The sequence below is a fragment of the Epinephelus lanceolatus genome, chromosome 18, assembly GCF_041903045.1.
Source record: "Epinephelus lanceolatus isolate andai-2023 chromosome 18, ASM4190304v1, whole genome shotgun sequence".
Lineage (NCBI taxonomy): Eukaryota > Metazoa > Chordata > Actinopteri > Perciformes > Serranidae > Epinephelus > Epinephelus lanceolatus.
The window spans coordinates 15,921,222-15,949,132 of record NC_135751.1 but is presented as its reverse complement, the minus strand read 5'-3'; the positions used below and the strand labels follow the sequence as shown (position 1 = coordinate 15,949,132).

At 40.5% G+C, this 27,911-nt stretch overlaps 1 protein-coding gene across 1 annotated transcript; it reads right to left on the bottom strand.

Moving 5' to 3' along the window:
• Positions 1-979: 979 nt before the first annotated feature.
• Positions 980-27,911, bottom strand: LOC117268318 (alpha-2,8-sialyltransferase 8E-like). The gene is made up of 7 exons (XM_078161712.1): positions 27,741-27,911; positions 9,684-9,758; positions 9,412-9,486; positions 8,833-8,977; positions 2,332-2,444; positions 2,117-2,209; positions 980-2,043 (listed from the first exon to the last, which is right to left on the bottom strand). Exons 1-7 carry the CDS (start codon positions 27,839-27,841, stop codon positions 1,572-1,574), a joined length of 1,074 nt encoding a protein of 357 aa, XP_078017838.1. The 5' UTR covers positions 27,842-27,911; the 3' UTR covers positions 980-1,571.

Here is a 27,911-nt window from a genome sequence, read left to right as displayed (position 1 = left end):
GTTGAGTATTGTCCTGTTCTTGTTGTCAGTATGAGATATGTGTTTGATTTTGATTGGTGGAGAGCAGCAGGTCTCTGCAGTCCTATCAGGAGAATTACGGTCACATGGGCTGATGTTGTGTCACTGGCAGGAACAACACAGGAGACCTAAGAAGTGCCACTTCAGCTCATGTCAGCTGTGTCATTTTGGTTGTCACTTTGGCAGTTCATTCGGTGACAGTTGAACTTCTGTTTTATGATGAGAGAACATTTGAGTCTGTCAGGCTTTGAATTATATTAACTCATTACAAGGTAAATTAGCTACTAGTTTTAAAAGCTGAATTGTCCCTGATATAATCACTTCCTCGATCAATCCAGACTGAACTAAAATGTTGAGTGGAAGGATCTTCTGCTTGTGATAAGAGAACATCTGAGTCTTTGAGACTATAAACATCTCCAGACTTCCCCAGTGTAACAAATTAACCAGGCCAAAATTATTGAATTAAACAAAAATGACGAACAATAAACAAACATGCATATAACATCAGGCTGCTAGCAACACTGACATTCTCCTCTGAAGACAGTTACATCACAGTGAGTTTGCTGTTATATTCACCTGTCTGAATGTGAGTCTTGTGTACCTCAAAATCCACCTCTGCTACAGGTTTATCTCCTCTGCTTGTTTATTCTTAAGGCATAATGCAACCAGTCCACTAAGCCTCTCTGTCCCACTATTACCAGTCCACTAAGCCTCTCCGTCCCACTATAACCAGTCCACTACCCCTCTCTGTCCCACTGTAACCAGTCCACTAAGCCTCTCTGTCCCACTGCGTTAATCAAAGTTTCCAGTCACTCTGAGCTGAATGACACCCTGTGGTCACATCAGAGATTATTGTTACAAAAGGCAGAAAGGCCTCACACACCTCACTGTAGATAAAAATTCCTCAGATCGCAGAAAACATAGATAAAGGACTGGTTGAAGTGTAAATAAAAAGTTTGATGCTAAATAATATGAATGATAATAAATCAGTGGATCAGCCAAATCTGTAGTTTGTAAAGAAATGCTGCATGAATCTTGGCAGGTTTGGGGCATGTTATGGCTCATTGACACTATATTATAGAAGCTGAGACCTCTTAAGAAAAGCTTTTGAATTCCACTCCAGCAACGAAATACAAATATATATATATATTTTTTTTTTTTGATAAATATTTATTCACTTTAACATTTTTCCAAAAAAGAAAGATAGAAACACCCACATGATTCTAAAACTGGCTCAAAAAGAGTTATCTAGTTTGGTCACCTTCATTATGTAAATTATTTCTCTGAATGAGAAATACACTGTTCAGACTTTAAAAAGTATGAAAGGCAATGCTCCGAGTTACACAAGACAGACACAAGTCTCAAGACAAAAGCAAATTATCCCATGGTCAGTTATTTAACTGTCATCAGCGACTGTGTAATATAAGGCACTGCAATATAAACCCCCACAGGGTCCTCAAAAAAGATCATAATTTAAATCAAAAATAAGATAAAATAACTCCCTCCGGCCTCCAGTTGGAACATTGATGATGATAAATACAGTTTTGGGAACTTTAATCTGATGAACAATCTTCCAGGTGAAGCCTGAGAATCCCCTGATTGTGCAGCCGCAACAAGAGCTCAAACTCACTCGACATGGTGTGGACTCCTTTTTTAGGTGCTACATCATCATAGTAGTGGTTAGTCAGGGCGTAGAGTCCATGCGGGTGATTACCGTAGGGCCAGAACCCATACAGATGCACATTGGTACAGAGTTCCAGTGCCAGGCTAACCATCATGAGGCCGGTGCTGTGTCGATTTTCTTTTAGGCCTTGGGAGCGCCAGAAGCGGACCAGACTCAGGAGGTAGTCAGGATTTAAGTACACAGGCCGCATGGGGATTTCAAAGTCTTCAACACTGTAGGCAGCCCGCTGGCACACATTAGTGTTAAAGCCATAGGAGAAGGCGGGACAAAGCAGCAGGGAATTGCCGTAGCTACGCAGACTGTCCACAAAAGGACGATGGCGCTCCAATAGAGACTGATACCTGAAAACAAACAGCAGATGTCAAGCAACAAGACAAAAGGAAGGATATAAGGTCCTTAAATCCTCTTGCTCACTTGAATAGAAAGATGCTTGGGTTTGCTGTCACAAGGTCAGTCTTGATGCCCACATCTTCCTCATAGCCATTTTCCAAAGGAGGTAGGTTGCACCTGAACAAACAACAACAAGATATAGAGATCATCAAAAGCAATTTTCAATCAAGGGGAATTTAATTATGTTGATAAAGGTTGTTATCAGCCTTTCAGTGCACTACAACAGACACCTTTCTCACCTGATAACAAACTGAGCTGAATCGATCATCTTTCCACAGCTGCTGTTGGTCAGGATCCCTCCGTTCCCAACAACAGCACACGTGTCCCGTGTTTTGTTTTGAAAAGGATGCTCCTGGAATGAACACCAGCAGAAAAGGTTTTACAAAACATTTTTTTCAATTCAATTTTTTTTTAAATATATATCCCAATATCACAAATCAAAATTTGCCTCAGAGGGCTTTACAATGACACCCTCTGTCCTTGAACCCTCATAGCAAATAAGAAAAAAAGTCCCATACAAAATAAATTCACATGGGGAAAACAATGGAAGAAACTTCAGGAAGACCAACTGAGGAGGGATCACTCTTAGAGGATGAACAGATGTGTAACAGATGTCAAGTGTACAAAATAGACCAAGATAATAAACTTACAGTAAAGACAGTCCGTATGACAAAATGATACACAGAGGGAGGGTGGGAGAGAGAGAGACAATAAAACTGATCCTGATTGTATTATACTGTGTGTGAAAGAGCCATATTAAGGGAGGGAAATCTATGACCGGATCTTCGGACCAGTTTTATGGGCTTTTATCAATCTATCATGCTATCATCAATATTTTTATGTTTTTCTATTGACGAGGTGTGGTCAAAGCAAACGGACATGTTGTACTTTATTGTTCATAAGTGACAAGTTTAAAGATAAAACACTCATAAACTGTTTATAAAACCCCCAGAAAGTTAATGATCTGTAATATTAAAATCAATTAATATTATAAGCATGTTCCCTAAATGTGGAATATGATTCGTAGCCTGGACATCTCTGTTCCACCACAATGCTTCAGAGGACAAAAGGATGTACTATATTGTAACGTCCTCTGAGGCAAATTGTGATTTGTAATATTGGGCTTTAAAATAAAATTGAATTGGAACTGCGTATACAGTGCCAGCTTATCTGTTGTTGTGACCTATGCATATGATAATGTGGTCCTACTCCGTCAAGGTATAATGCAGCAGACATTCAATTAGTCTAATGCTGCGTTCACACTACAAATGACACAGCAAGTGTTACCAGCTACATTATCGCAGAGTCGCCGTGGCAGTGTCGCTCAAGTGCCTGCTACCGTAGCTACTTTGTCACAGACTTGTGTGTATCTACTGCTGGCCACACAACACCTCAACTGAGTGTCATTCACAGTTCATATATGGTTATAGATATATCTGTGATCCATGTCTGAGCTCTGGTGACGCAAAGATGGTGACGTGTGAGAAGATAAGATGTAAATTGTACCTATTGTTTTGTATTGGGCTAGTTGTTTTCACACTTACTGCTCTCATTACTATTCCAGGAAATCTGCCATGTCGACAGGGCAGAAAGCTGAGTACATACCAAGGTGGAGGGAATGTCATACTGAACCTGGCCTATAGAGAGCACAATGCTTCTTGTCTTGTCACGTTTATCCATCTATCTACTGTAGATGCTCAATGCCAGTTACATGTAAAATACAAGTTACAGGAAGATGCTTCCAGTTATTCTGACACACCACCATAACCCCATATCTCATATTACAGTTCAGTGTAAATTAATCTTGTTAATATTTTTCTATGTTAAATGTATCTGTATCTGTATGTATACTTGTTAAAATCACCACTCTCTCAAACATGTCCCCATACTACAGGTACAGAGAAACATTGTCTCTGTATGATAACTAGTTGAAAAGGGCGTTTTGACATGGTGTTCAATGGGGATTGACTAGCTTCTGTAGCCAGCCTCAAGTTTGCCATTCAAAGAACTGCAGTTTTTGGCACCTCCTCGTTGGTTTCATTTTTCAGCCCCAGAGGTCTGCGCCTGGAAAAGAGTTGAGAGTACTGCTTTTCCCAATCTGCCTGCTCAGTCCTTCCTTCAGTCTCTTTCTCACTTCCCCATCCCTCATTGCACTTCTTCATTTGTCCATCAGATGGATGTCTCTCTCATTTATCTGCCCATTTGTTTCCACCTTCCATCATTAGCCCTGCAGTACCAGCCAGGTTGGCAGTACAAAACTGTGAGTGTATTCCCTTCCCCATTGTCAGTGGCGTCTGTGTGTCCTGTATACTCCATTCTGCATCCTGTTACTCAGGACAAACAAGGAATTTGACTTCGGTAAACTTTGCTCTCAGTCAGGGGCGACTGCTCTGAGACAACAAGGGAGGCTGAACTTCCCCTAAAATTTCACAGAAGAAATGGTCAAATATGCACTATTGAATTTACAGTAAAATAAGAATTTACATTGCATAAAACATGTGCTAGGATGCGTTTATCATCATGACTATGATGTTCAAACATCAGTTGTTTATCACCAGTTTTCAAACACGACCTCCCTGTCATACATTCTCGTGTCAGCATGGTGGACGCAGAGCCTCCAGGCATTCCTATGAGACAGCGCTGAGCAGGTTTTTTTCATGCAGCAAAGCGAGACGGTCATTGGATAAATGTGACAAAATATATTTGCGAGTGCCGTCTGGAGTTCTTTATTTCTATAAGTGATACAGCTCATTTTCACAGTTAAACCCATCTGAAAATCTTTGAGGTGTGTTTTGCTGTGGTTCTATGGCATTAGTGTGGTTGAAAAACAGCTTCAATTAAATGTTCTTTTTATAAGTTACTGCCTCGCTACAATATGACAAATTTTATCATGTAAAACTTAAAGTGAGCTTCCCCTGTTTGAAAGACCAGCAGCCGCCACTGCTCTCAGGGTACCAGTACTGACAGCTGGAGCTGCTTTGCTTTGAAAACAGTTCCATTTGTGTGACAGAGAGGCATCAACATACCTGAGGTTAAAGGCAAGGCAAGGCAAGTTTATTTTTATAGCACAGTTCAACACAAGGTAATTCAAAGTGCTTTACAGAGACATTAAAAGCAACAAGACACAATTTAAAACAATAAAAACAGTCAATTAAAAAAGAGAAATAGAAATTGAGAATGATAGTGTTAATAAAATACAGTAACAAAAAATAAATAAATAAATAGCGATAATAAAATACAGTAACATAAAATAAAAACAGGCTCAATACTTTGCATCTAAGAGCAGTAAGAAGTAGAATAATAAAAGGCATAAATCAGCAGTGTGTAGTTAAAAAGTACAGGCAGTAGAATACAGCAGGTAAGTATTTAATCTAAGAGTACGCTTCAGTAAACAATAGTGTTTTTAGCCCTGATTTAAAGGAGCTGACAGTTTGAGCAAACCTCAGATCTACAGGAAGTTTGTTCCACAGGTGAGGAGCATAATAACTGAATGCTGCCTCACCTTGCTTGGTTCTTGTTCTTGGAACAAAGTCAAGGTATGAACTTTTTTCTGGAGTGGAGCCATTTTCAAAGAAACTGTGTCTCATGTTATAATTATTTGTCTGCCACAGTTGCCTTTATCATTAAATTTACTGTGTGTTGCTTTTGTCAGTGGTCAGAAGAGTTGTACTTTTCTTAGTCAAATTTGTTTTCGAATCCTGCTCGTAGCAAATTATTTTGATTTGATTTGATTTTGCTTTATTATCAAAAAAAAAGAAATTTGTCTTGCGTCCCACAATGTCAACTGTTTCACCTTTAAACAAAAATACAAAATAACATTTAGCCAAAAAAACAAAAACAAACACACAGCAAATGCTACAAATCATAAGAGACATTTCAAAAAGTGGATGCAGTGCAACAAATGAATCATTCTCTATTACCTTCAGTATTCAACTCAGGCGCACTGAGGCTACATTGAAGCCATACTTTGATTTAACCTCGTGAGACCTGAGCTTTTGTTAGGTATGCATTTTTAATCTCTCCTAGCTATTTGGGATCAGTAGGATCTGTGGCCTGTATCACGAAGTGAGATCAACCTTTCCTGGGTTACCGAGACCTATCCTGGGTTGACTAACCCTAACAATGGCGATCAGGATAATCGGTATCACGACGCTGGATATCAACTCGGTAACTCAACCCAGAATTGATTTATCAAGAGCCGTGAACGCGCACGCAGCGGACCAATCACAATCATGAGAGAAGCGCAGCGTCACTGAGCGTCCTCACAGAGCGCCGTATGTGAGGGAAAAAAAGTATTTCTCGTGAGGATCAGAGATTAATTCTACTAATATATGAGGAGGAGAAAAGCAACATTACAGAAAAGGCCAACACCGTGGCAGCTGCAGGAGGAGGAAACATGCGTGGCAACGCATAACGGGATGAATAATGTTTAGTTTTAGTTTAGATTAGTTTATTTGCACATAATGTTAAAAACAGACAGTATAAAATTTACAAGATTAAAAAAAGAAAAGTGCCGGAGAGGTTAGAAGCCACTAAAAGCTTATCAAAGAAATTCCCCTGTCAAAACATCAATGAAATCACATAATAGACAAGAAAAAAAACGGGTCAGGAAAGAAGAAATAGAGGAGGAGAGAGGGAAAAATCAAGACAAAACAAGGTAGCAAATAAAATGATGTGTAGGTTAAATTACTCATCACTGGTTCAAGTAGCTACGGTACCTGTACCTGTACATCTGACACTGATCACACCCTTGAATCCCATGAAATCAATGCTGCGCAGATGAATTGCGTGTATTACAATTATCGTCTAACATCATTGCGTCTGATAAATTGGTCTTCTTTGTCATAACGTTATATATGCTACAATAAAGCTTAAAGCTGACGCCACAATTAAATCATATCAACACCAAATTGATAGTCTGAATAAAATCATCCTGATATTGAGCTGTGTTAGAAATTAACAGCTGTGCAAAAATATAGGCTAGTCTCCCTCTTTAAAAAACAAAAAGGAAAATCCCTCAAACACCATGAAGTGTAGACATGATAGGCTACTTTCTACATTTCCAGCAGCAAAGCTGTCAATTAGGCCCATTATCTTTAACAGGGATCATTTCCTCCAACAAAACAAAATGTTGGCACTAATTAATGGTGCTATTAAGTGTCCACAAATGATCAGTTTCTTTCTTATGACATTTCGACTTCTTTCCACTCCTTTTTGAACAGTCTTTTCATTGTCTGTTGTTGTTGCATTCTTTTCTTTTTTAATCTTTCAAATCAAAATCAATCAAATTAATTAAACTTCCCGTCATGACTGGGCTGCATTTCTGTCAGCGGAGTCATTTTTTTCCGAACAGCTGATTGGCCAGTGGGTGGTGCTTTTTATAGGATCAGATTCAACCCTGAACTTACCCTGCTCCGGAGCAGGATAGCCGTTCAGAGTAAGTTACCATGGTGATCTACCCCGATAAGAACTGAACCGGCTTCGTGAGACCGAAAACCCAGGGTTAACCCTGAAGTTACCTCGCTAAGACATTAATCCTGCTTCATGATACAGGCCCCTGGTAAGTATAAAAAACTAAGCATTGTCTTTAAACAGGAAGTAGTATTTGAAGTAAATTATGTCCTCATATGGGGACATTGGGTTTATTTTTAATAGCCACAAGTAATAAAGTAGCCTATAAAACAGTTCATTTAAATGCCTGAACATTGTTCATTTTGTAACTCTGTATGAATTTTCCTTGCTCTTTACACCGAGCTGGAAAGTCCCTTTTGTCTATAGGAACAGTCTGTCACTCCTAATTGTGTGAAATGCTGCAATAACATAGTCCCAATGTCCACAGACGAGATGATAATAAGGTCCCAATGTCCTCAGTTACTTCCTCATTAACAGTGTCTGAGCTTGTTACTGTAGCAAAAACTGGACAGATTTTGTATAAGATATTAAACTGCAAACATTATTAAGCATAAATAAATATTAAGCATAATAAAGTTTCAACCATAAAATTTGTTCAGGTTTTGTACCTTGTCCACTGTTGAGTCAGCGTCAGCTGCAGACTGACTTGGCAGAGATGGCTGCCATCTTGTTTTACATGTATTACTGTAGTTTATTTGTACGAGCTTTTGTTAGTACTACATGGCACAAAAAAAGTGTCCACGAACGAGAACAACAGGTCTGAGTTAAGCAGAATGGAGTATAAGGTGCAGCAAACCCAAAATGTGATGTCCTCATATGAGGACGCAGGGTCTCAGGAGGTTGATGTGTTGACAGACTGAGGAAGTCATTCGTTCCTCAGTCAATCAGGTCAATCAGTCCTGTGGGACTCTAAATCTTCTGTGTGATGGCAAAAGCTAATATTCTTTAAAAAATGTGTGAGCAGGGTTGAAATGATGTATGCTATAAGTCATATTATATTGCATGAAAAAAAATATAACCTGCAAAGGGGGTGAAACTCAGCAGCTGAACATTATACTGAAGATCTAGAGGTCCCCACTTCAAATGTGTGGGTGCTTTTCGCCCCACAAAACAGTTTCTGGGAAATTTCATAACAAATAAAAAAAAGGCCATGATCCAGTGTGTGTCATCATGTGTGTCAAAGAGCCAACATGTGAGTAGACATGTGACCCAACTTGCCAGACCAAAGCAGTGAAATAGTCTCAGTGATGAAACATTTCAGGAACAATCAAGACACCAAACAAGCAGCAGGTGGTAATGATGGTAATATTCATGAGGGTCAAACATACCTTTGCGAAGGTGCTAAAAATCTTCGATGTCACCTTGAGGGTCCTCGTCTTTTCCCCGTCGTACACAATCATGGATCCCACCGGAGTGTTAGCCTGAGTAATGATGGCCTTGTCAAAACCATTGCACTGAGTGCTCAGCTGTAATCTGGGGAACCCAAAGGTATTTATTAAATAACATATAAGACAGTCAGGAGCGTTGGCACTGACTGAGTTTCATTATTTGCAAAATACAGCAGGATCCAAGGTCCTCATCTGACGAAAGATAAATGTGTTAAGATTTTATTATTTTTATTTTATATCAGAAAGCAAATGGACTCAGCTGCAGCTGTTCATTAATGTGCCCCTCCTGAGCATGGCTTAATGTACAGTTCATTGGAACTACATTTTAAATCATACTCATTGTACGTTCCTGAACTGTACGGACAATTCTTGCCTGTATGAACTGACACTGGAGATACAGCACATCTGTGTATGCATAGACACATTTCATTGCAGTTCTGGTTATCTTTTTGTTTTGATTCATTTATGTATTTATTTATTTCACAACTTTCAGAATAAAATAAATCAAAAATAAATTACCTGATTTTTTGGTAATTGTACTCGTGCTTCTCCCAAGTTTTAGAATAAAGCTCTTTCACTTTGTCAAGGATCTCTCTGTGACACACACATGGAAACGCACACACAAATACACAGTCAGGTGTATGATCTCTGTAGTGTTGACATGACTTGCTCTGATTCAGTTTCAGTTTATTTTATTTACAAAAGGACAGTACACATTAATCAACAGTGTGATTAAAGCATACACAAAAGAATGCAATTTAGGGAGAAGCAGTGATGGTGTTTGCTCTTACTTGCAACCTTCACAGAGTTTAGTGGGTGGAGGGTGGCTTTTCTTGTGGCGAGGCAGACTGTGGGACACCGCATCACTGTGGAGATTAAAGAGAACATCAAAACAGGAGAAACAGGACAGGTGGGTAAAAGGTTGAAAAGGTTTGACAAAATCAAACTGAAAATATGCAAATGAAATGAGCATACAGTTGCCACTGAAACAATGGCATTCCATGCTGAAGCTGATAAACAATCAGTAAACAGAAACTATGACCAATGACCTATAATGACCCGGAGAACTGTGGCACTCTTTATATTGTACTCAAAGTACAACGAATTATGAATGAGGCAAAACATATTGAACAGAATAATATCCACGTCAAAGCACAGTTTGCATTTTAAACTTAAAATATGCAATTTAGAGGCATGACATTTCAAGCACAGACTCACATGACTCCTTATGAAATGTATTCACACGTCTGGACAAAGAGAGCCAAATCAGCCTCTTTTTATCAACATCAAAAGTCATTTCACACTTAGTACTTTTTTCTTCACTGCTTTGTGCACTCTGGTAAAGAGTGGACAAAGACTGTCAAAGTGTTCGAGAGCCCTAACCCTCCCAGAGTGTTTTATTAGTGGTCAGATCGTCAGGAAAGGGCCTTTTTAAGGACATGTCCCATGACAAGCAAAAACGCATTCACATCACATCTCAGTTTGTGCTTTGCTAGACACCTACTCTACGCTCTCTTCTCTCCACTTAAATGGCTCTTGTTTCTGGTAAGTAGGAACAAAACTTTTTTCTTTAAAATGCTATCTTAAGATGTTACGAGAGTTTGTGTCTGATTTTTTTTTAAATTCTACTGGAGTTTTAAAAACAGCTCTAAGATGCCTAGAAGAATCCCAGGAGTGGGAAATTTCATCAGCAGCTCTGGAAAAAAGACCACAGTTCTTAGGTAATGCATTGCACACACATTATTATTTACATTTAGATATTTCTGTATTGTCTATGAGACAAAGAGATATTTGTATAACACAGAAAAGTTTGTGATTTTTCTGTAGAGGAGCAACATCTATTTGATGAAATTCTGTGCTGAAGGGACGACGAATGCTCTCGGCCAGTTGCTGTAAAGAAGAAATCTCCCGCCAAGAACTCTGGAAACTGTTGTGAGTAATCTTTATCTATAACGTGTGAAATCAAAACTGTTGTTTAAATAAATCTGTTTTAATTCCAACCTGGATCTATTTTTAATTTATTAACATACAGTGCAGGCCAAAAGTTTGGACACACCTTCTCATTCAATGTGTTTTCTTTATTTTCATGACTATTTACATTGTAGATTCTCACTGAAGGCATCAAAACTATGAATGAACACATGTGGAGTTATGTACTTAACAAAAAAAGGTGAAATAACTGAAAACATGTTTTATATTCTAGTTTCTTCAAAATAGTCACCCTTTGCTCTGATTACTGCTTTGCACACTCTTGGCATTCTCTCCATGAGCTTCAAGAGGTAGTCACCTGAAATGGTTTCCACTTCACAGGTGTGCCTTATCAGGGTTAATTAGTGGAATTTCTTGCTTTATCAATGGGGTTGGGACCATCAGTTGTGTTGTGCAGAAGTCAGGTTAATACACAGCCGACAGCCCTATTGGACAACTGTTAAAATTCATATTATGGCAAGAACCAATCAGCTAACTAAAGAAAAACCAGTGGCCATCATTACTTTAAGAAATGAAGGTCAGTCAGTCCGGAAAATTGCAAAAACTTTAAATGTGTCCCCAAGTGGAGTCGCAAAAACCATCAAGCGCTACAACGAAACTGGCACACATGAGGACCGACCCAGGAAAGGAAGACCAAGAGTCACCTCTGCTTCTGAGGATAAGTTCATCCGAGTCACCAGCCTCAGAAATTGCAAGTTAACAGCAGCTCAGATCAGAGACCAGATGAATGCCACACAGAGTTCTAGCAGCAGACCCATCTCTAGAACAACTGTTAAGAGGAGACTGCGCGAATCAGGCCTTCATGGTCAAATAGCTGCTAGGAAACCACTGCTAAGGAGAGGCAACAAGCAGAAGAGATTTGTTTGGGCCAAGAAACACAAGGAATGGACATTAGACCAGTGGAAATCTGTGCTTTGGTCTGATGAGTCCAAATTTGAGATCTTTGGTTCCAACCGCCGTGTCTTTGTGAGACGCAGAAAAGGTGAACGGATGGATTCCACATGCCTGGTTCCCACTGTGAAGCATGGAGGAGGAGGTGTGATGGTGTGGGGGTGTTTTGCTGGTGACACTGTTGGGGATTTATTCAAAATTGAAGGCACACTGAACCAGCATGGCTACCACAGCATCCTGCAGCGACATGCCATCCCATCCGGTTTGCGTTTAGTTGGACGATCATTTATTTTTCAACAGGACAATGACCCCAAACACACCTCCAGGCTGTGTAAGGGCTATTTGACCAAGAAGGAGAGTGATGGAGTGCTGCGGCAGATGACCTGGCCTCCACAGTCACCGGACCTGAACCCAATCCAGATGGTTTGGGGTGAGCTGGACCGCAGAGAGAAGGCAAAGGGGCCAACAAGTGCTAAACACCTCTGGGAACTCCTTCAAGACTGTTGGAAAACCATTTCAGGTGACTACCTCTTGAAGCTCATCGAGAGAATGCCAAGAGTGTGCAAAGCAGTAATCAGAGCAAAGGGTGGCTATTTTGAAGAAACTAGAATATAAAACATGTTTTCAGTTATTTCACCTTTTTTTGTTAAGTACATAACTCCACATGTGTTCATTCATAGTTTTGATGCCTTCAGTGAGAATCTACAATGTAAATAGTCATGAAAATAAAGAAAACGCATTAAATGAGAGGGTGTGTCCAAACTTTTGGCCTGTACTGTATATGAAACAGGTGAATCGCAGTCGACGCCACGGGCGTCAAACAATAGACTGTGTTTACATGAAAGGCAAAGAGACGAATCATCACCAGAGTTGTTCTCATACACCCAAGATCTGTCATGAGGACTCTGATAGACAGAACTTCAGAGATCTGGTGAAACTGATCACCCCAGGGAGCAAATTTGGAAAGCCCACTCAACCAACCTGAGAAGATCCCACACAGTCAGTACTTTTTATCCAAAACGTGTAAAATAAAATATAAAACTGTTGCTTAAATAATTCTGTTTTAATTTCATCTTGGATATGTGTTTTGTATTTGTCAAAAAGGAGAATCTCACACAACACCTCGGGCACCAAGCAACAGGAACAGACTGTGTTTGCATAAAAGGGCAAAGAGGCCAATCAGTACCAGGAAGACCTGTGCAGAGCACTACATCACCTGCATCGGCAATTACAATCACGGACAGTTCAAACATAGGGGACGTTGGTCATGAAGATTTGAAAAATATTTTTTTCAATTCCACCCCTGTTGCAGAGGGGTCAGACATCAAAAACTGGATGAAAGCCCTGATAGAGTGCTACAGTGCACGTAGTTTCAGTGCGGATGAAATCCACACAACAGCAATACACAGTGAGACAAACTACACCACACCTATGGTACAAAGAGTTGACCCCCCACTTCAAATCAGGACTTTTAAATATGCTCAAAATGAACAGGAAGGTCTGGTGAGACGCAGTAAAGGGCCGTCCACACCAAGAACTATAACTATAAATATAACTATAAATATACAGTTTTAAAAATCGTTCTAAACTCAAGTGGAAGGCAGCGTCCACACTACAACTAACGACAACGATAACAGTGGACGATATCGTTCGGATCACTTTCAGAGCGATTTGATGAACGATAGAAACACTGACAGCCAATCAAAATCCATCCGAAATCACAGGTCGAGACGTTCATCATGTCACTACGTCACTCACAGACTCATTCAACATGGCGGACGACAGAGGAGAGAGGCTAATCATAGACATATAGGCCCAATTCCAATCCGATCCCTTACAGACTCATTGACTTAGAGGCGCGTTCATGTGAAGTGCGTGAGTGTGTGTGTGGGCTGTCCCATTGTCAAATCATTAAGTCAGTGAGTCAGTGAGTGAGCCCTTTATGCCCCCTTACCGCAGGTCAGCATCGATGCGGACTTACGGTAAGGAAATTATCCACAGTTCATAGCGTTGTGACGCCAAATACAGGGGTTGCCCTCGGAACACCGAAAACACGGTCGGCACATACAGTACAGGCCAAAAGTTTGGACACACCTTCTCATTCAATGCGTTTTCTTTATTTTCATGACTATTTACATTGTAGATTCTCACTGAAGGCATCAAAACTATGAATGAACACATGTGGAGTTATGTACTTAACAAAAAAAGGTGAAATAACTGAAAACATGTTTTATATTCTAGTTTCTTCAAAATAGCCACCCTTTGCTCTGATTACTGCTTTGCACACTCTTGGCATTCTCTCCATGAGCTTCAAGAGGTAGTCACCTGAAATGGTTTCCACTTCACAGGTGTGCCTTATCAGGGTTAATTAGTGGAATTTCTTGCTTTATCAATGGGGTTGGGACCATCAGTTGTGTTGTGCAGAAGTCAGGTTAATACATAGCCGACAGCCCTATTGGACAACTGTTAAAATTCATATTATGGCAAGAACCAATCAGCTAACTAAAGAAAAACGAGTGGCCATCATTACTTTAAGAAATGAAGGTCAGTCAGTCCGGAAAATTGCAAAAACTTTAAATGTGTCCCCAAGTGGAGTCACAAAAACCATCAAGCGCTACAACGAAACTGGCACACATGAGGACCGACCCAGGAAAGGAAGACCAAGAGTCACCTCTGCTTCTGAGGATAAGTTCATCCAAGTCACCAGCCTCAGAAATCGCAAGTTAACAGCAGCTCAGATCAGAGACCAGATGAATGCCACACAGAGTTCTAGCAGCAGACCCATCTCTAGAACAACTGTTAAGAGGAGACTGCGTGAATCAGGCCTTCATGGTCAAATAGCTGCTAGGAAACCACTGCTAAGGAGAGGCAACAAGCAGAAGAGATTTCTTTGGGCCAAGAAACACAAGGAATGGACATTAGACCAGTGGAAATCTGTGCTTTGGTCTGATGAGTCCAAATTTGAGATCTTTGGTTCTAACCGCCGTGTCTTTGTGAGATGCAGAAAAGGTGAACAGATGGATTCCACATGCCTGGTTCCCACTGTGAAGCATGGAGGAGGAGGTGTGATGGTGTGGGGGTGTTTTGCTGGTGACACTGTTGGGGATTTATTCAAAATTGAAGGCACACTGAACCAGCATGGCTACCACAGCATCCTGCAGCGACATGCCATCCCATCCGGTTTGCGTTTAGTTGGACGATCATTTATTTTTCAACAGGACAATGACCCCAAACACACCTCCAGGCTGTGTAAGGGCTATTTGACCAAGAAGGAGAGTGATGGAGTGCTGCGGCAGATGACCTGGCCTCCACAGTCACCGGACCTGAACCCAATCCAGATGGTTTGGGGTGAGCTGGACCGCAGAGTGAAGGCAAAGGGGCCAACAAGTGCTAAACACCTCTGGGAACTCCTTCAAGACTGTTGGAAAACCATTTCAGGTGACTACCTCTTGAAGCTCATGGAGAGAATGCCAAGAGTGTGCAAAGCAGTAATCAGAGCAAAGGGTGGCTATTTTGAAGAAACTAGAATATAAAACATGTTTTCAGTTATTTCACCTTTTTTTGTTAAGTACATAACTCCACATGTGTTCATTCATAGTTTTGATGCCTTCAGTGAGAATCTACAATGTAAATAGTCATGAAAATAAAGAAAACGCATTGAATGAGAAGGTGTGTCCAAACTTTTGGCCTGTACTGTACGCAAACGGTAACGTTAGGGAAGGAGAGCAAAAAAACAGATAGGCCTAGATAAACAATGAAACATTACATTAACAAGGATTTAAGATGGTACATAAACACACATGAAGTTAGAGGAATACCAGTGGTTATATTCCACACACAAAGAATATATATATCCATATATCTATATATATATATATCTATATACACGATAGATAGATAGATAGATAGACAGATAGATAGATAGATAGATAGATTCTTTGTGTGTGGAATATATGCTGATAATAACCGATAAATGATCACGCCCAGAGCCGCCAATGTTAACAACATTTTGTAGAGAGGGGGATAAGTGCTGTCCCATTCCTATTTGTAGCATCTGGAGCCCTTTCAGACTCTCACACTCAATCACTTACAGCTGACGTCAGTTAAGTCAGTGAGGGTTCAGGGCTTGAGTCTTTAGGAGCCGGATTGGAATTGGGCCATATACGTAGACGCCGCATCAAGTGGGTTTGCCCGCTGCTGCGATATGTCAACATCGCCGCCATATTGGATGTGGCAAGGCTGTGCTGTAAACTAATAGAAGTGAATGGACTTAATTTCATAAAGCGCCTTTCTACAAAGAAATTTACGTTAATGCCTCTCGTTTATTCATTCACACATGCATTAATATACTTGGGAAACAGTTAGGCACCAAAAACAATGTATTTGATCTTCTCAGATGGCTAAGATAAGAACTTTATTGATCCCACACAGGAGCAATGCACGATGCATGATTTCGGAACGGACTTCGGAACAATGAGTTTAATATGGTCGGAACAATGGGATGTCGAACCAATGGGCAGTTCCCGCTCATCTATTGAGTGGCTGGTAAAGTTTTAATATTAACAAGCTTTTTTTGGTTGGTGGACAAAAATGTTAATTTTGCACCCTGTCTTCCTCTGATTATTATGGAAATAACTAGCTATGTATGTAAGCGATTTGAATGTGTAAAAGTGTACATGTGTCCCTGTACATGTTTTGTAATTATAATTTTTAACTTTTCAAGGTGACAGCGCCCCCGAAAGAAATGGACTCACATCAGAGACGCTTATCACCTTAGCCGAAAGAAGAGAGGCAAGAGTGGGGATGCAGCTAAATTTGTAAAGCCATACAAATACGCAGGCATACTGGAATTCATGATCCCGCACCTCCAGTACAGGGAGTGAGTATATGATCAATAATCACGTTTGATGTTGTACAAATTATCAAGGAGTAAATTTACTCAGTAAGGACCTCACAGAACATAAAACAAGATGTATTTCTCACATTCAATTGTACAATATAGCAAACCACATGACTAAAATTAAGTTATCTTTATAGAACATCAGGTAACCTGCAAAATCAGGATGAGGAGGCAGATGAGGAACCATGTGAGGGACAGTCAGAGCAGACGCCGCAGCGGCTGAAAAGAGCAGATCCAGGGACATCTACACCCAACTCATCTTCAAAAAAGAGTGCTGCAAGTGCTCAATCTAGTCTGGACACTGCTATATTAGAGTACTTGGAGGATAGGAAACAGCAGCAGGAGGATGAGCTTGACACATTTTTTAAATCCATGGCTACCTCCATGTGCAAGATGCCGGAGAACACCAGGGCCATGCTTAAATTTAAAATCCATGAGCTGGTCCATAGAACTGAAATGGAGACCATGTATCAGATGCACTCTTCTCAGGCATCTGTCTGGGACAGTAGCATGGACAGTTTTCACTAGGGTCCCAAAGAATGTGTGAAATAAAAAGGTTTGTACTTAGAAGATTTTATAAATGTTCTTATTGTTTCTATAACTGACTAAATGAAGAGCCAAAAAATTATGTAAACAAGGCATTAAGACATTTTTATAATGTTAGTAAACTGAGGTGATTAGAATTTTAATTAGAATTCTATTAATCTAGTAAAACAAAAGGTTTAAAATTTTGCTTTACAACAAAATTGATTGATTGATTGATTGATTAATTGATTGATTGATTGATTGACAAAAGTAAATATGATGATGAGCTCCAAATCTTATTACTTTTCTCAATAACATGAACAATAACTACAATTCAAGTATTCAGTTAATTTACTGAGCCACTCCAAAGCAGGCATTCTGCTGCCATGGCACTGCTCCAGAGGTGGGAGAGTAGAGTGGAGAAGAGTATAGTGGAGCAGAGTATAGTAGAATAGAGCAAAATAGAGCAGAGTATAGCAGAGTAGAGCAGAGTAGAGTAGAGCAGAATATAGTAGAGTAGAACAGAGGAGAGCAGAATAGAGTAGAGAAGAGTAGAGAGTAGAGCAGAGTAGGGTAGAGAAGAATAGATTATAGAGTAGACCAGAGTAGAGTAGAGTAGAGTAGACCAGAGTATAGAGTAGAGCACAGCACAGTAGAGTAGAGCAGAGCAGAGCAGATTATAGAGTAGAGCAGACTATAGTAGAGTAGAGCAGAGCAGAATAGAGTAGAGCAGAGTAGAGAAGAGTATAGTAGAGCAGAGTATCGTAGAGTAGAGCAAAGTAGAGCAGAGTAAAGCAGAGTGGAGTATATCAGAGTAGAGCAAAGTAGAGCAGAGTAGAACAGAGCAGAGTAGAGCAAAGTAGAGTAGAGCAGAACAGAGCAGAGTAGAGCAGAATAGAGTAGAGCAGAGTAGAACAGAGCAGAGTAGAGCAAAGTAGAGTAGAGCAGAACAGAGCAGAGTAGAGCAGAATAGAGTAGAGCAGAGTATAGTAGAGTAGAGCAGAGCAGAGTAGAACAAAGTAGAGCAGAATAGAACAGAGCAGAGTAGAGAACAGAGCAGAGTAGAGCAGAATAGAGTACAGTATAGAGTAGAGCAGAGTAGACCAGAGTAGAGTAGATTATAGAGTAGACCAGAGTAGAGTAGAGCAGTGTAAAGCAGAGTATAGAGTATAGCAGAGCAGAGCAGAGCATAGTAGAGTAGAGCGAAGCAGAGCAGAATAGAGTAGAGCAAAGTAGACCAGAGTAGAGTAGAGTAGAGCAGTCGAGCAGATTATAGAGTAGAGCAGAGTATAATAGAGTAGAGCAAAGCAGAGCAGAATAGAGTAGAGCATAGTAGAGCACAGTAGAGTAGAGTAGAGTCGAGCAGATTATAGAGTAGAGCAGAGTATAGTAGAGTAGAGCAAAGCAGAGCAGAATAGAGTAGAGCATAGTAGAGCAGAGTAGATTATAGAATAGAGCAGAGTATAGTAGAGTAGAGCAAAGCAGAGCAGAATAGAGTAGAGCAAAGTAGACCAGAGTAGAGTAGAGTAGAGTAGGGTAGAGTAGAGTAGAGCAGAGTCGAGCAGATTATAGAGTAGAGCAGAGTATAGTAGAGTAGAGCAGAGTATAGTAAAGTAGAGCAAGGCAGAGCAGAATAGAGTAGAGCATAGTAGAGTAGAGTAGAGCAGATTATAGAGTAGAGCAGAGTATAGTAGAGTGGAGCCGAGCAAAGCAGAGCAGAATAGATTAGACCAGAGTAGAGCAGAGCAGAATAGAGTAGAGCATAGTAGAGTAGAGTAGAGCAGAGTAGAGTAGAGTAAAGCAGAGTATAGTAGAGCAGAGTAGAGCAAAGTAGAGCAGAGTAGGACAGAGCAGAGTAAAGCAGAGTAGAGCAGAGCAGAGCAGAGTAGAGCAGAGCAGAGCAGAGCAGAGAAGAGCAAGACTTTGGACCACAAAATTATAGGGTTTAACTACTGACCATTCCATTTTGTCACTACCGAAAGGATTATGTCACTACTGAAACTTTACCATAGGTTTCGGTAGTGACTGTTTCGGTAGTGACATTCCTAGCTATTTTTCAGGATAACTAAAGAATGTTAGCAGTCACATGGCTAACAAGCACATGTTTGAAGAGTTGTTCACACAGAAAAACATAATATTTTGCATAAACCCCCTAAATTTTTACATAATTGAAGAGAACATGTGTTCGGTAGTGACAACTTTAAAAGTTACACACTGATTTTCAGACTTTGGAAGACATTTATTTAAAAAATGATGGGAGTCAGCGACTTACCATGCAGCCATCTGGGATGGGGTTGCAGTACTACCCCCCTTCTCAGAAATTCAGGGGTGTGGCTAAAATCCAGACTCAACCAGAGCATTAAAACTCTTGTGTTTCGGTAGTGACGTGAAAACAAGGGACACTATTTTTTTTTAGCATAGTTTCTTAATTTAAAAATTAATCCCACAATACATCTAAATCTTTCAACTTCTGTTTAAACTTAATCACAAAGATGTTGAAAAAAATATGAAAAATGTAAAGTGTAAGTGTTATTTACATGAATTGAATTTTAGAGGTCAGGGTTGGGGGCAGCTACTTCCCAATAGAAAGTACCCTATAAATGGTGATTTTGTATATATTTATCACTTTTTCATTTAATGTCCTGGGTTTCAATAGGTCATAACATAATCTTTGTAAATATCTATGTCTGAATACTCAATTTTATTATTTTTGTTGTTTTTTTTGGTAAGGGACAGCACTTTGCACAAAATCGGTAGAATGCCCCAAATATGAAACAACAACATATAAAACAAACTACCAGAAAAGTAACTATACAGTAGCTATCAAATAAATGTAGCTTGAGCAGAATGTACAGTATTTCCCTCTAAGCAAATGGAAATACCCAAAGTACATCAAATTTGTACTTAAGTAGGCTACAGTAGCTACTTGAGTAAATATATATATACTTAGTTACTGTCCATCACTGCATTTGTCTCATCATTATGCTTTCTGTTTACATTTTTATGGAGACTTGACAGTTTACTTGGTACACCTAGAAAAAACAACAGCAGTTTAATATTGTGTTTAAGTGTTGAGTTATAAATTGTGGTGCTGTTGAACTGTACTGGATTATACTGACAGCAGTTTCTCATTTAGTCTGTCCTCACCAATATAAATGGGATCAAACAGGTCAGATGTGAAGAGGAAAATTTTATTCAGCCACACTTCAGACATCAGGTATACAATTCATATCAGATAATCAATATTTAAAATACTGTTGAATAAATACTACAATAAATACAATTAATCTTTAAACACAATAAATAAATTACAATAAATTCTTAAAATCATTATTGAATGGTAAAAACACATAGGCCTAAATAAGCGAAAGAACATGCAAAGAACAATAACATGTTACAACATTTAATAATATAAGAATATATCTTATACTGAAACTGAATATTGCCCATTAGACATTCCCCTAACGAATTACATTTCATATTTAACCACTACAGAGATATCAGCCACAAATTTCAAAAGGACTACCTGAGAGAGGTTGCTCTCTGGGGCAGCCTGAGCGCTCAAACACACGTTTATTATCTATGAGCGCTGACACCACTAGATGACAGCGGTGTCAGCGCACATGAGCGCTGACATGAGCGCTGACATGAGCGCTGACATGAGCGCACATGAGCTCTGACACCGCTGTCATCTAGCGGATCTCAGTCACATTCAACTGGGCTCTATATTAAAACATCGACCACGGGTCTGACGTTTAAACTACGCATGAAAACACTTCGTTCTGTGACAAAACAACAGTAACATATCTGTAATTATGGCTTACAATTGTGTGCCTTTCCCTCACTTGTCATTTTCCGATGATTGTTGCGAAATGCATGCTGGGATACCTGGCTGTCTGAAGTCCACACAAGTCTGCTCCGATGCATCCCCGGTGAAATGGGTGTGGCGAGAACACATCCGGGAATTTGGACTGAACTTGGCTAGATGTGAACTTTGAATTGGAACAGTACTTGGGCTGTGACTGATGACGTGTCACAAGTCCACAAGAACACAAGTCCGCACAAGAACGCAAATTGAGAAACGGCTATAGACTTCCATGTAAAATGCTTTTTTTTTCTAAATGCAGGCACTCCAATGCAACGCCCCAACGTGTTGTCATCATACATAAACCACCAAGTACCATTCATGTGTTCCTCGGATGGTCCGATTTCCCATGTCGGGAAGTCAATCTTACTTCATTGTGTGTTCATGAGCGTTTGGTGGTAATGTGGAGACATCATGGACATTACAAAGAAGATGTGTTGTATTTTATCACTCAAAATGTTTAAAAAACACGTCGTCAACCGTTTCAACTGAAATATTGCTTTACGGCCGGAAACTCATTTTTTCGATTATTCCGACATCACATGAGGCAGCGCCACTGCGCAGCGGTCACATTCAAGATCAACATGGCTAATGTTTCTGGCTGATCCAAGAGGTTTTTTTTAACCATATAGGTTAAAAAGAAACGACACACAGTGCGCCCAAATTCACACCTGTTCATTCCTCTCTATGGATTTTCTCCGCAACCGTTGGCGAGAAGCCACGCATATCACGTGGAACAGCGGAACTGTAGCTTTGTCGGACACTTGTCGGTAGTCCAATGTTTACACAGGGAAAAAAAATTATAAAGTTACACTAAAATTATGTATAACAGAGCTTTCATACAGCTTTGCACACACATTATTCTTGGATGGATTACTCGCGAATGCAGGGTCGCACAGAAATGCCACGCATATCACATGAAAGCGCAGGAGCAGAGCTTTCCACTGATACCACACACATCATTGTGCTGTCATCCCTTCACGCTATACATACAGATCAATTGTCTACAAAATGAAAACCTGACGAATTTCTTTACAATCCATTATACAGATCTTGTTATCAGTCACTTCATATAGTGAGGAATATCGTATCTTACCACGTCTTAGGCTTGCGTGTGTTTCTCCCTGTCTATCCACATTTGTAGTCCAGCTTTCAAGATGCAAATATCTCAATATTGTCCAGTTGACCCTCCATCAAACTTTGTATGACAAAACCAGCCACTTCACCTTTGCATACCCAGACAACTGTAGCCTAATTATGCATGCATGACAGGGCCGTAGTCACCATATACTGTACATTGAGGGGAACATGTGTCCCCCCCAGTGCCCAAAATGTCTCCCCAATATATAACTGAAACTGAAAAACAACAACAAAAAATGTTCAGGTTAGGTCAAAGAGCAGTGATACTATGTGATGTGCATTGAATTAAGTTGTAGGGTATGCCTGCATTTTGTCACAGTCTCCAGTCTCCTTCACCCAGTATGTTTTCCTTGCCACACCCATCTCATCAGGCAATTCCACTCACCTGTGTTCTTCAGCACACCTGTAACTCATCTCATGCAATCAGCCCAGCATACTTAAGCTCCAGCTCCACACACACCAGTTGCCAGATCGTCTTCGCTCTCATGCAAGCCTTTCCGGCAATTTGTCTTGGACTGATCACCCGTTGCCGACCTGTTTCGTCCCCGTTCCTGCCTGCTCGCCTTGCCCTCGGACTGATTGCAAGATCCCGACCTGTTTCTGCTCTGACCCTGCCTGCTCGTCTGATCCCCGGCTATCGACCTCGCCTTCTGACTCTGACACCGAGCTTTCTGCCTGTAAGTCCCAACTGTGCTGGTTATCTGATCCCTCGTCTGTCCCCGACTCTCCAACTGTCTGTTCCCCCGCAACTGTTCATCTGGACTGCAAGTCACGTAATCTCCTCGTGGACGGGAGGTTACGTCTCTGACTCCCATCCCGGCATTGCAGGTTCAAACCCTAGCTGTACCAGTGATTTAAAAGACTCTGCTCCTGTTTAGCACTCATTTCCACCTCATGGCTTAGAGGTAACGCCGCCGACTTTCCCCCTCAGCGACTCGGGCACGAGACTCGCCTGAAGCAGTTACACATTTTCCTGTGTTTTTGATAAAGACTGTTGATTACTTCATCTGCTTGCTGCTTCGCATCTGGGTTCTTTCCTGTGAGTCTGGACGTGACACATTTATTTCTTTAATCAGAACACAAAAGTAATTTCCACTTAGCTATAATAAAATGTTTTCTGATTAAGACTGAGAATGACTCAGTGAATACCTTACTCAATTTTATTTGATTAATGGTAAAACAGGTCTCTGTTTACATTCAAAGGTATTTGTGTGGGCAAACTGATGAAAATTAGTCTGTTGATGACCACAGTGGATTGTTCAGTCATTGTAGAGCCAAATTAATTCAAATTTACCCATTGAATGGGTCACCCCAGGAATCATCACAACAATTGACCTACCTGAGAAATTTGGCAGGAGCCGCCACTGCTATGTAACACACCAAAGAAGAGGGGAAACCCTAAAAAGCATAATATGTCTCCTTTAAGGCAAGGCAAGGCAAGGCAAGTTTATTTGTAGAGCACAATTCATACACAAAGTAATTCAAAGTGCTTTACAGAACAAGAAAATTCATTAAAATCACAATACAAAATAAAAACATAAATAATCATTATAAAATGAACTTTCAGTCATATGCACAGTGAAATAGAGCTGTTTTGAGCCTAGATTTGAACATTGTCAGAGTAGAGGCCTGTCTCACATCTTCAGAAAGACTGTTCCAGATTTTAGCTGCATAAAACTGGAATCCTGATTCCCCATGTTTAGTCCTGACTCTGGGCACCAGCAGGAGGCCGGTCCCTGAGGTCCTCAGAGTCCGAGATGGTTCATATGGCACTAACATGTCAGAGATGTACTTTGGTGCTAGGCCATGGAGAGACTTGTACACAAACAGAGCTGCTTTAAAGTCTATTCTCTGAGCCACAGGAAGCCAGTGTAGAGACCTGAGCACAGGACTAATGTGCTCGTACTTCCTGGTTCTGGTCAGGACCCAAGCAGCAGCATTCTGGATGTACTGCAGCTGTCTTACGGCCCATTAGGAGAGGCCAGTGGGCAGGCCGTTACAGTAGTCCAACCTACTAGAGACAAATGCATGGATAAGTCTCTCCAAGTCAGGTTTAGACACTATACCTTTGATTTTGACAATGTTTTTAGATGGTAAAAAGCTGCTGATGTTATTGATTTGATGTGGCTGTTAAAGTTCAAGTCTGAGTCCATTATTACCCCGAGATTTCTAACCTGATTTGTAGGTTTTAGAGAGAGAGACTGGAGGTGACTGCTGACACTTTCTCTTTGTTTCTGTGGACCAAATATGATGACTTCAGTCTTGTCTGAATTTAGCTGGAGAAAGTTGTTTTGCATCCACACACTGACCTGTTGGATGCAGTGACAGAGTGAATCCACTGGTCCATATTCACCTGCTGTCAGTGAGACATAGATCTGAGTGTTGTCTGCATAATTGTGGTAGGACACATTATTACTTTGTATTAACTGGCCTAAAGGCAGCATGTAGAGATTGAACAGAAGGGGTCCCAGGATTGACCCTTGGGGCACCCCACAGGTCAAGGCCATGTGGTCTGAGACACAGTTACCAATTTCAACAAAGTACTTCCTGTCTTCTAGATAGGACTTCAACCAATTTAGGGCAGTGCCAGAGATGCCCACCCAGTCCTCTAGTCTCTGTGAAAGGATCTCATGATCGACAGTGTCAAAAGCAGCACTCAGATCTAGCAGGACTAAAACTGAGACTTTGCCTGCGTCAGTGTTCAGGCGGATGTCATTTGTCACCTTAATAAGAGCGGTCTCAGTGCTGTGATGGGGTCTAAAACCTGACTGGAAAACATCAAAGGAGTTGTTCATTAGGAGAAAGTCAGTAAGCTGTTGGTAAACAACTTTCTCAAGGACTTTGCCTAAAAACGGCAGATTTAAAATGGGCCGGTAGTTGTTCAGTACTGTGGCATCAAGACTGCTCTTCTTTAGGAGAGGCTTTATGACCGCAGTTTTCAAGGTCTTTGGGAATGTTCCAGATTGTAGTGACATGTTAACTATGTGAGCGAGTGGTGGTAACAAACTGCTCAGCACAGACTTTAGAAATCTAGTGGGTAACACATCGAGGCAGCATGTAGATGAACTCAGACTGGTGATGATCTTTTGGACAGTTTTGTCAGTTACAGGTGCAAAATGAGTCAGCTCTAAGTGTCTAGGTGGCTGCAGGGTTGTTATTGGTGTTGTGGAATTGATGGCATTTTTAATGGTCTGAACCTTGTCACAAAAGAATACTGCAAACTCATTACACTTAGATGTGGAGATCAGTTCCAACGGCAGTTACACCTACACAACACACACACACACACACACGCACGCACGCACGCATGCACGCACGCACACGTCCCATACACACATCAAGACAACCCTGACACTTTCCCTGTCTACAAAACAACTTTCAAGTCAGGACAGGCCAGTTTTCTTGTGAAAACGGACATACACACACACACACACACACACACACCTCATGTTACTGTAACAGCAGATTGTTTCCTTATTTTAGAATCATTTTCTGCATAATGAAGAAAACTCTGTCTGTGGGCGTGTCTGTCTGTGTGTCTGTTCCACGTTTTTCTCCTCACTGACTTGGTCAATCCATGTGAAATTTGGCACAATTTTAGAGGGTCATGGGAGGATGTGAATGAAGCAATATTACATCAATTGGCCAAAGGGGGGCGCTATAGCAACCGATTGAAATTGCAAACTTTGAATGGGCATATCTCATGCCCCGTATGTCGTAGAGACATGAAACTTTGCACAGAGATGCCTCTCCTCATGAGGAATAAATTTGCCTCAAGAACCCTTAACTTGCGGTATATAGATTGTCCGCCATTTTGATTTTTTTGAAAAACACTTAAAATCGATCTTTTCCTAGGAGGTTTGACCGATCTGTATGAAACTCTGTGAACATAATCTAGGGACCAATATCTAAAGTTCCCTCTTGGCAAAAGTTGGAAAACTTACTTAAACTGAGCTTCTATAAGGCAATGAATATTGCGGAGGGCGTGGCTCATCACATAAAGGTGTATAACATCTCAAGGGTTTCACCGATCACCACGCAACTTTGTAGGCATATGACCACACATAATTTGAGGGGACCCCTCCATTATTAACCCAATCAAACAAAATGGGGGCGCTAGAGAGCTAATTTCTTATCTAGGCCTAACCGCCATATCGATTTTTACTAAACTTGGTAGATATGTAGAACAGGACGCCTCAAGGTGACTGGAGAAATTTAACTCTAATTGGCAACTGGGTGGCGCTATAACAACAGAAAAATGCTTAAAAATGTCTAAAATGCGACCGATCGCTGTGGCTCCTCCTGTAGCCGAATGTTGTTGGTTTTTTTTATAATTTTTGGTATGACGAAGTCATGGTATGGTATGCTGCTGCAACAATATATAAACACTTTAACTATCTGCCTTTCAGCATGCTACCTCAACTACCAATGTACAGTTTTAGCCCACTAACTATCCCACTATTGGCAATGGTGCTACTGTAGTTTCAATAAAGCAATCGTACTATCAAATTCACAAAAACCCTGTCTGAATACATTGCTCTTCTTAATGGGTTCAGTTGACTATTTAATCTGCAATTTCCTACGACCTGTATCCCAAACACACACCATGTGAAACTGTACGTGGGCAACTGTGCACTCAATGGGTATGGACTAGTATACATAAATGTCAGAAAACACACCTGTAAAAATACATTTAAACAACTTCCTTGACCACGGAATCCTCTGCTTAAACAACCAGTTCCACCTATTTCATAACACACAAACACACACACACACACTCACGCTGGACACACGCACACTGTACACTCTCGTGCACATCACACACCCATACGCCCTATACACACGTTTCAAAGGGTATATCTTATTTATTTATTTACTTACTTATTTATAAGTACATTGTGCCGTATGAGACGTATTCACTCATAACTGGGTAAAAAGAGTAAAATCAGCCTCTTTTTCTCAACATCAAAGTCATTTCACACTAACTACATCTTTCATGGCTGTATAAAGGAAGATCACACTACAACACCTAAAAACATCTGCAAAAACACAATCAGGAAAGACACTATCGTGCACCTAAGTTAGTTACTGTATAAAGGAAGCAAACTCAATAAACCCTGATACTCTCCTTCCTTTAAAACACCTTTGAAGTTATGACTGGCCAGTTTTCTTTTTATTTACTACTATTGTATTGAAGAACATATACACATGATGCTGTATGAGACGTATTCACTCATAGCTGGGCAAAAAGGGTTAAATCAGCCTCTATTTCTTTTTCACACTAACTACACCTTTCACGGCTGGGTGTCTTTTGACAAAGACAAAGACATGAGTGGTAAAACTGCAAAATGCTTCAATTTTCCCCCAATATCATTAGCTGCTATAACAATATATTCTCCCACTCTAGTCTTGTAGCCTTGTCAAACCCCAGCATGCCTCTTTATCATGCCTCTGTCTATCTTTTTACCCCCATTAACACACCTCCAGCACAAAAAATACAAAAATCTTCTTGACTTGAAAAGGCAGCTTTACACTTACCTGTTGTTGACCATGGACCAGAGGAGAGTGGTCAGCAGGGTCCCCAAACAAATAAAAGTGAACATCCAACAGATGCGTAATTTCAAACGCAGTACCCTCATAACTGTCCCCTCCTGCTTACCATTAGCCGTCTTACCTTTTGTTCTTACACTCTATCTCTTAATGCTTTCA

Excerpts from the sequence above, each read along its gene's own strand:
- LOC117268318 (XM_078161712.1), bottom strand. The coding sequence starts at position 27,841 with ATGAGGGTACTGCGTTTGAAATTACGCATCTGTTGGATGTTCACTTTT. Across the intron at positions 9,759-27,740 it reads TGGTCCATGGTCAACAACAG|TGATGCGGTGTCCCACAGTC; the intron begins GTAAGTGTAAAG and ends TAATCTCCACAG. Across the intron at positions 2,445-8,832 it reads TTTTTAGCACCTTCGCAAAG|GAGCATCCTTTTCAAAACAA; the intron begins GTATGTTTGACC and ends TGTTCATTCCAG.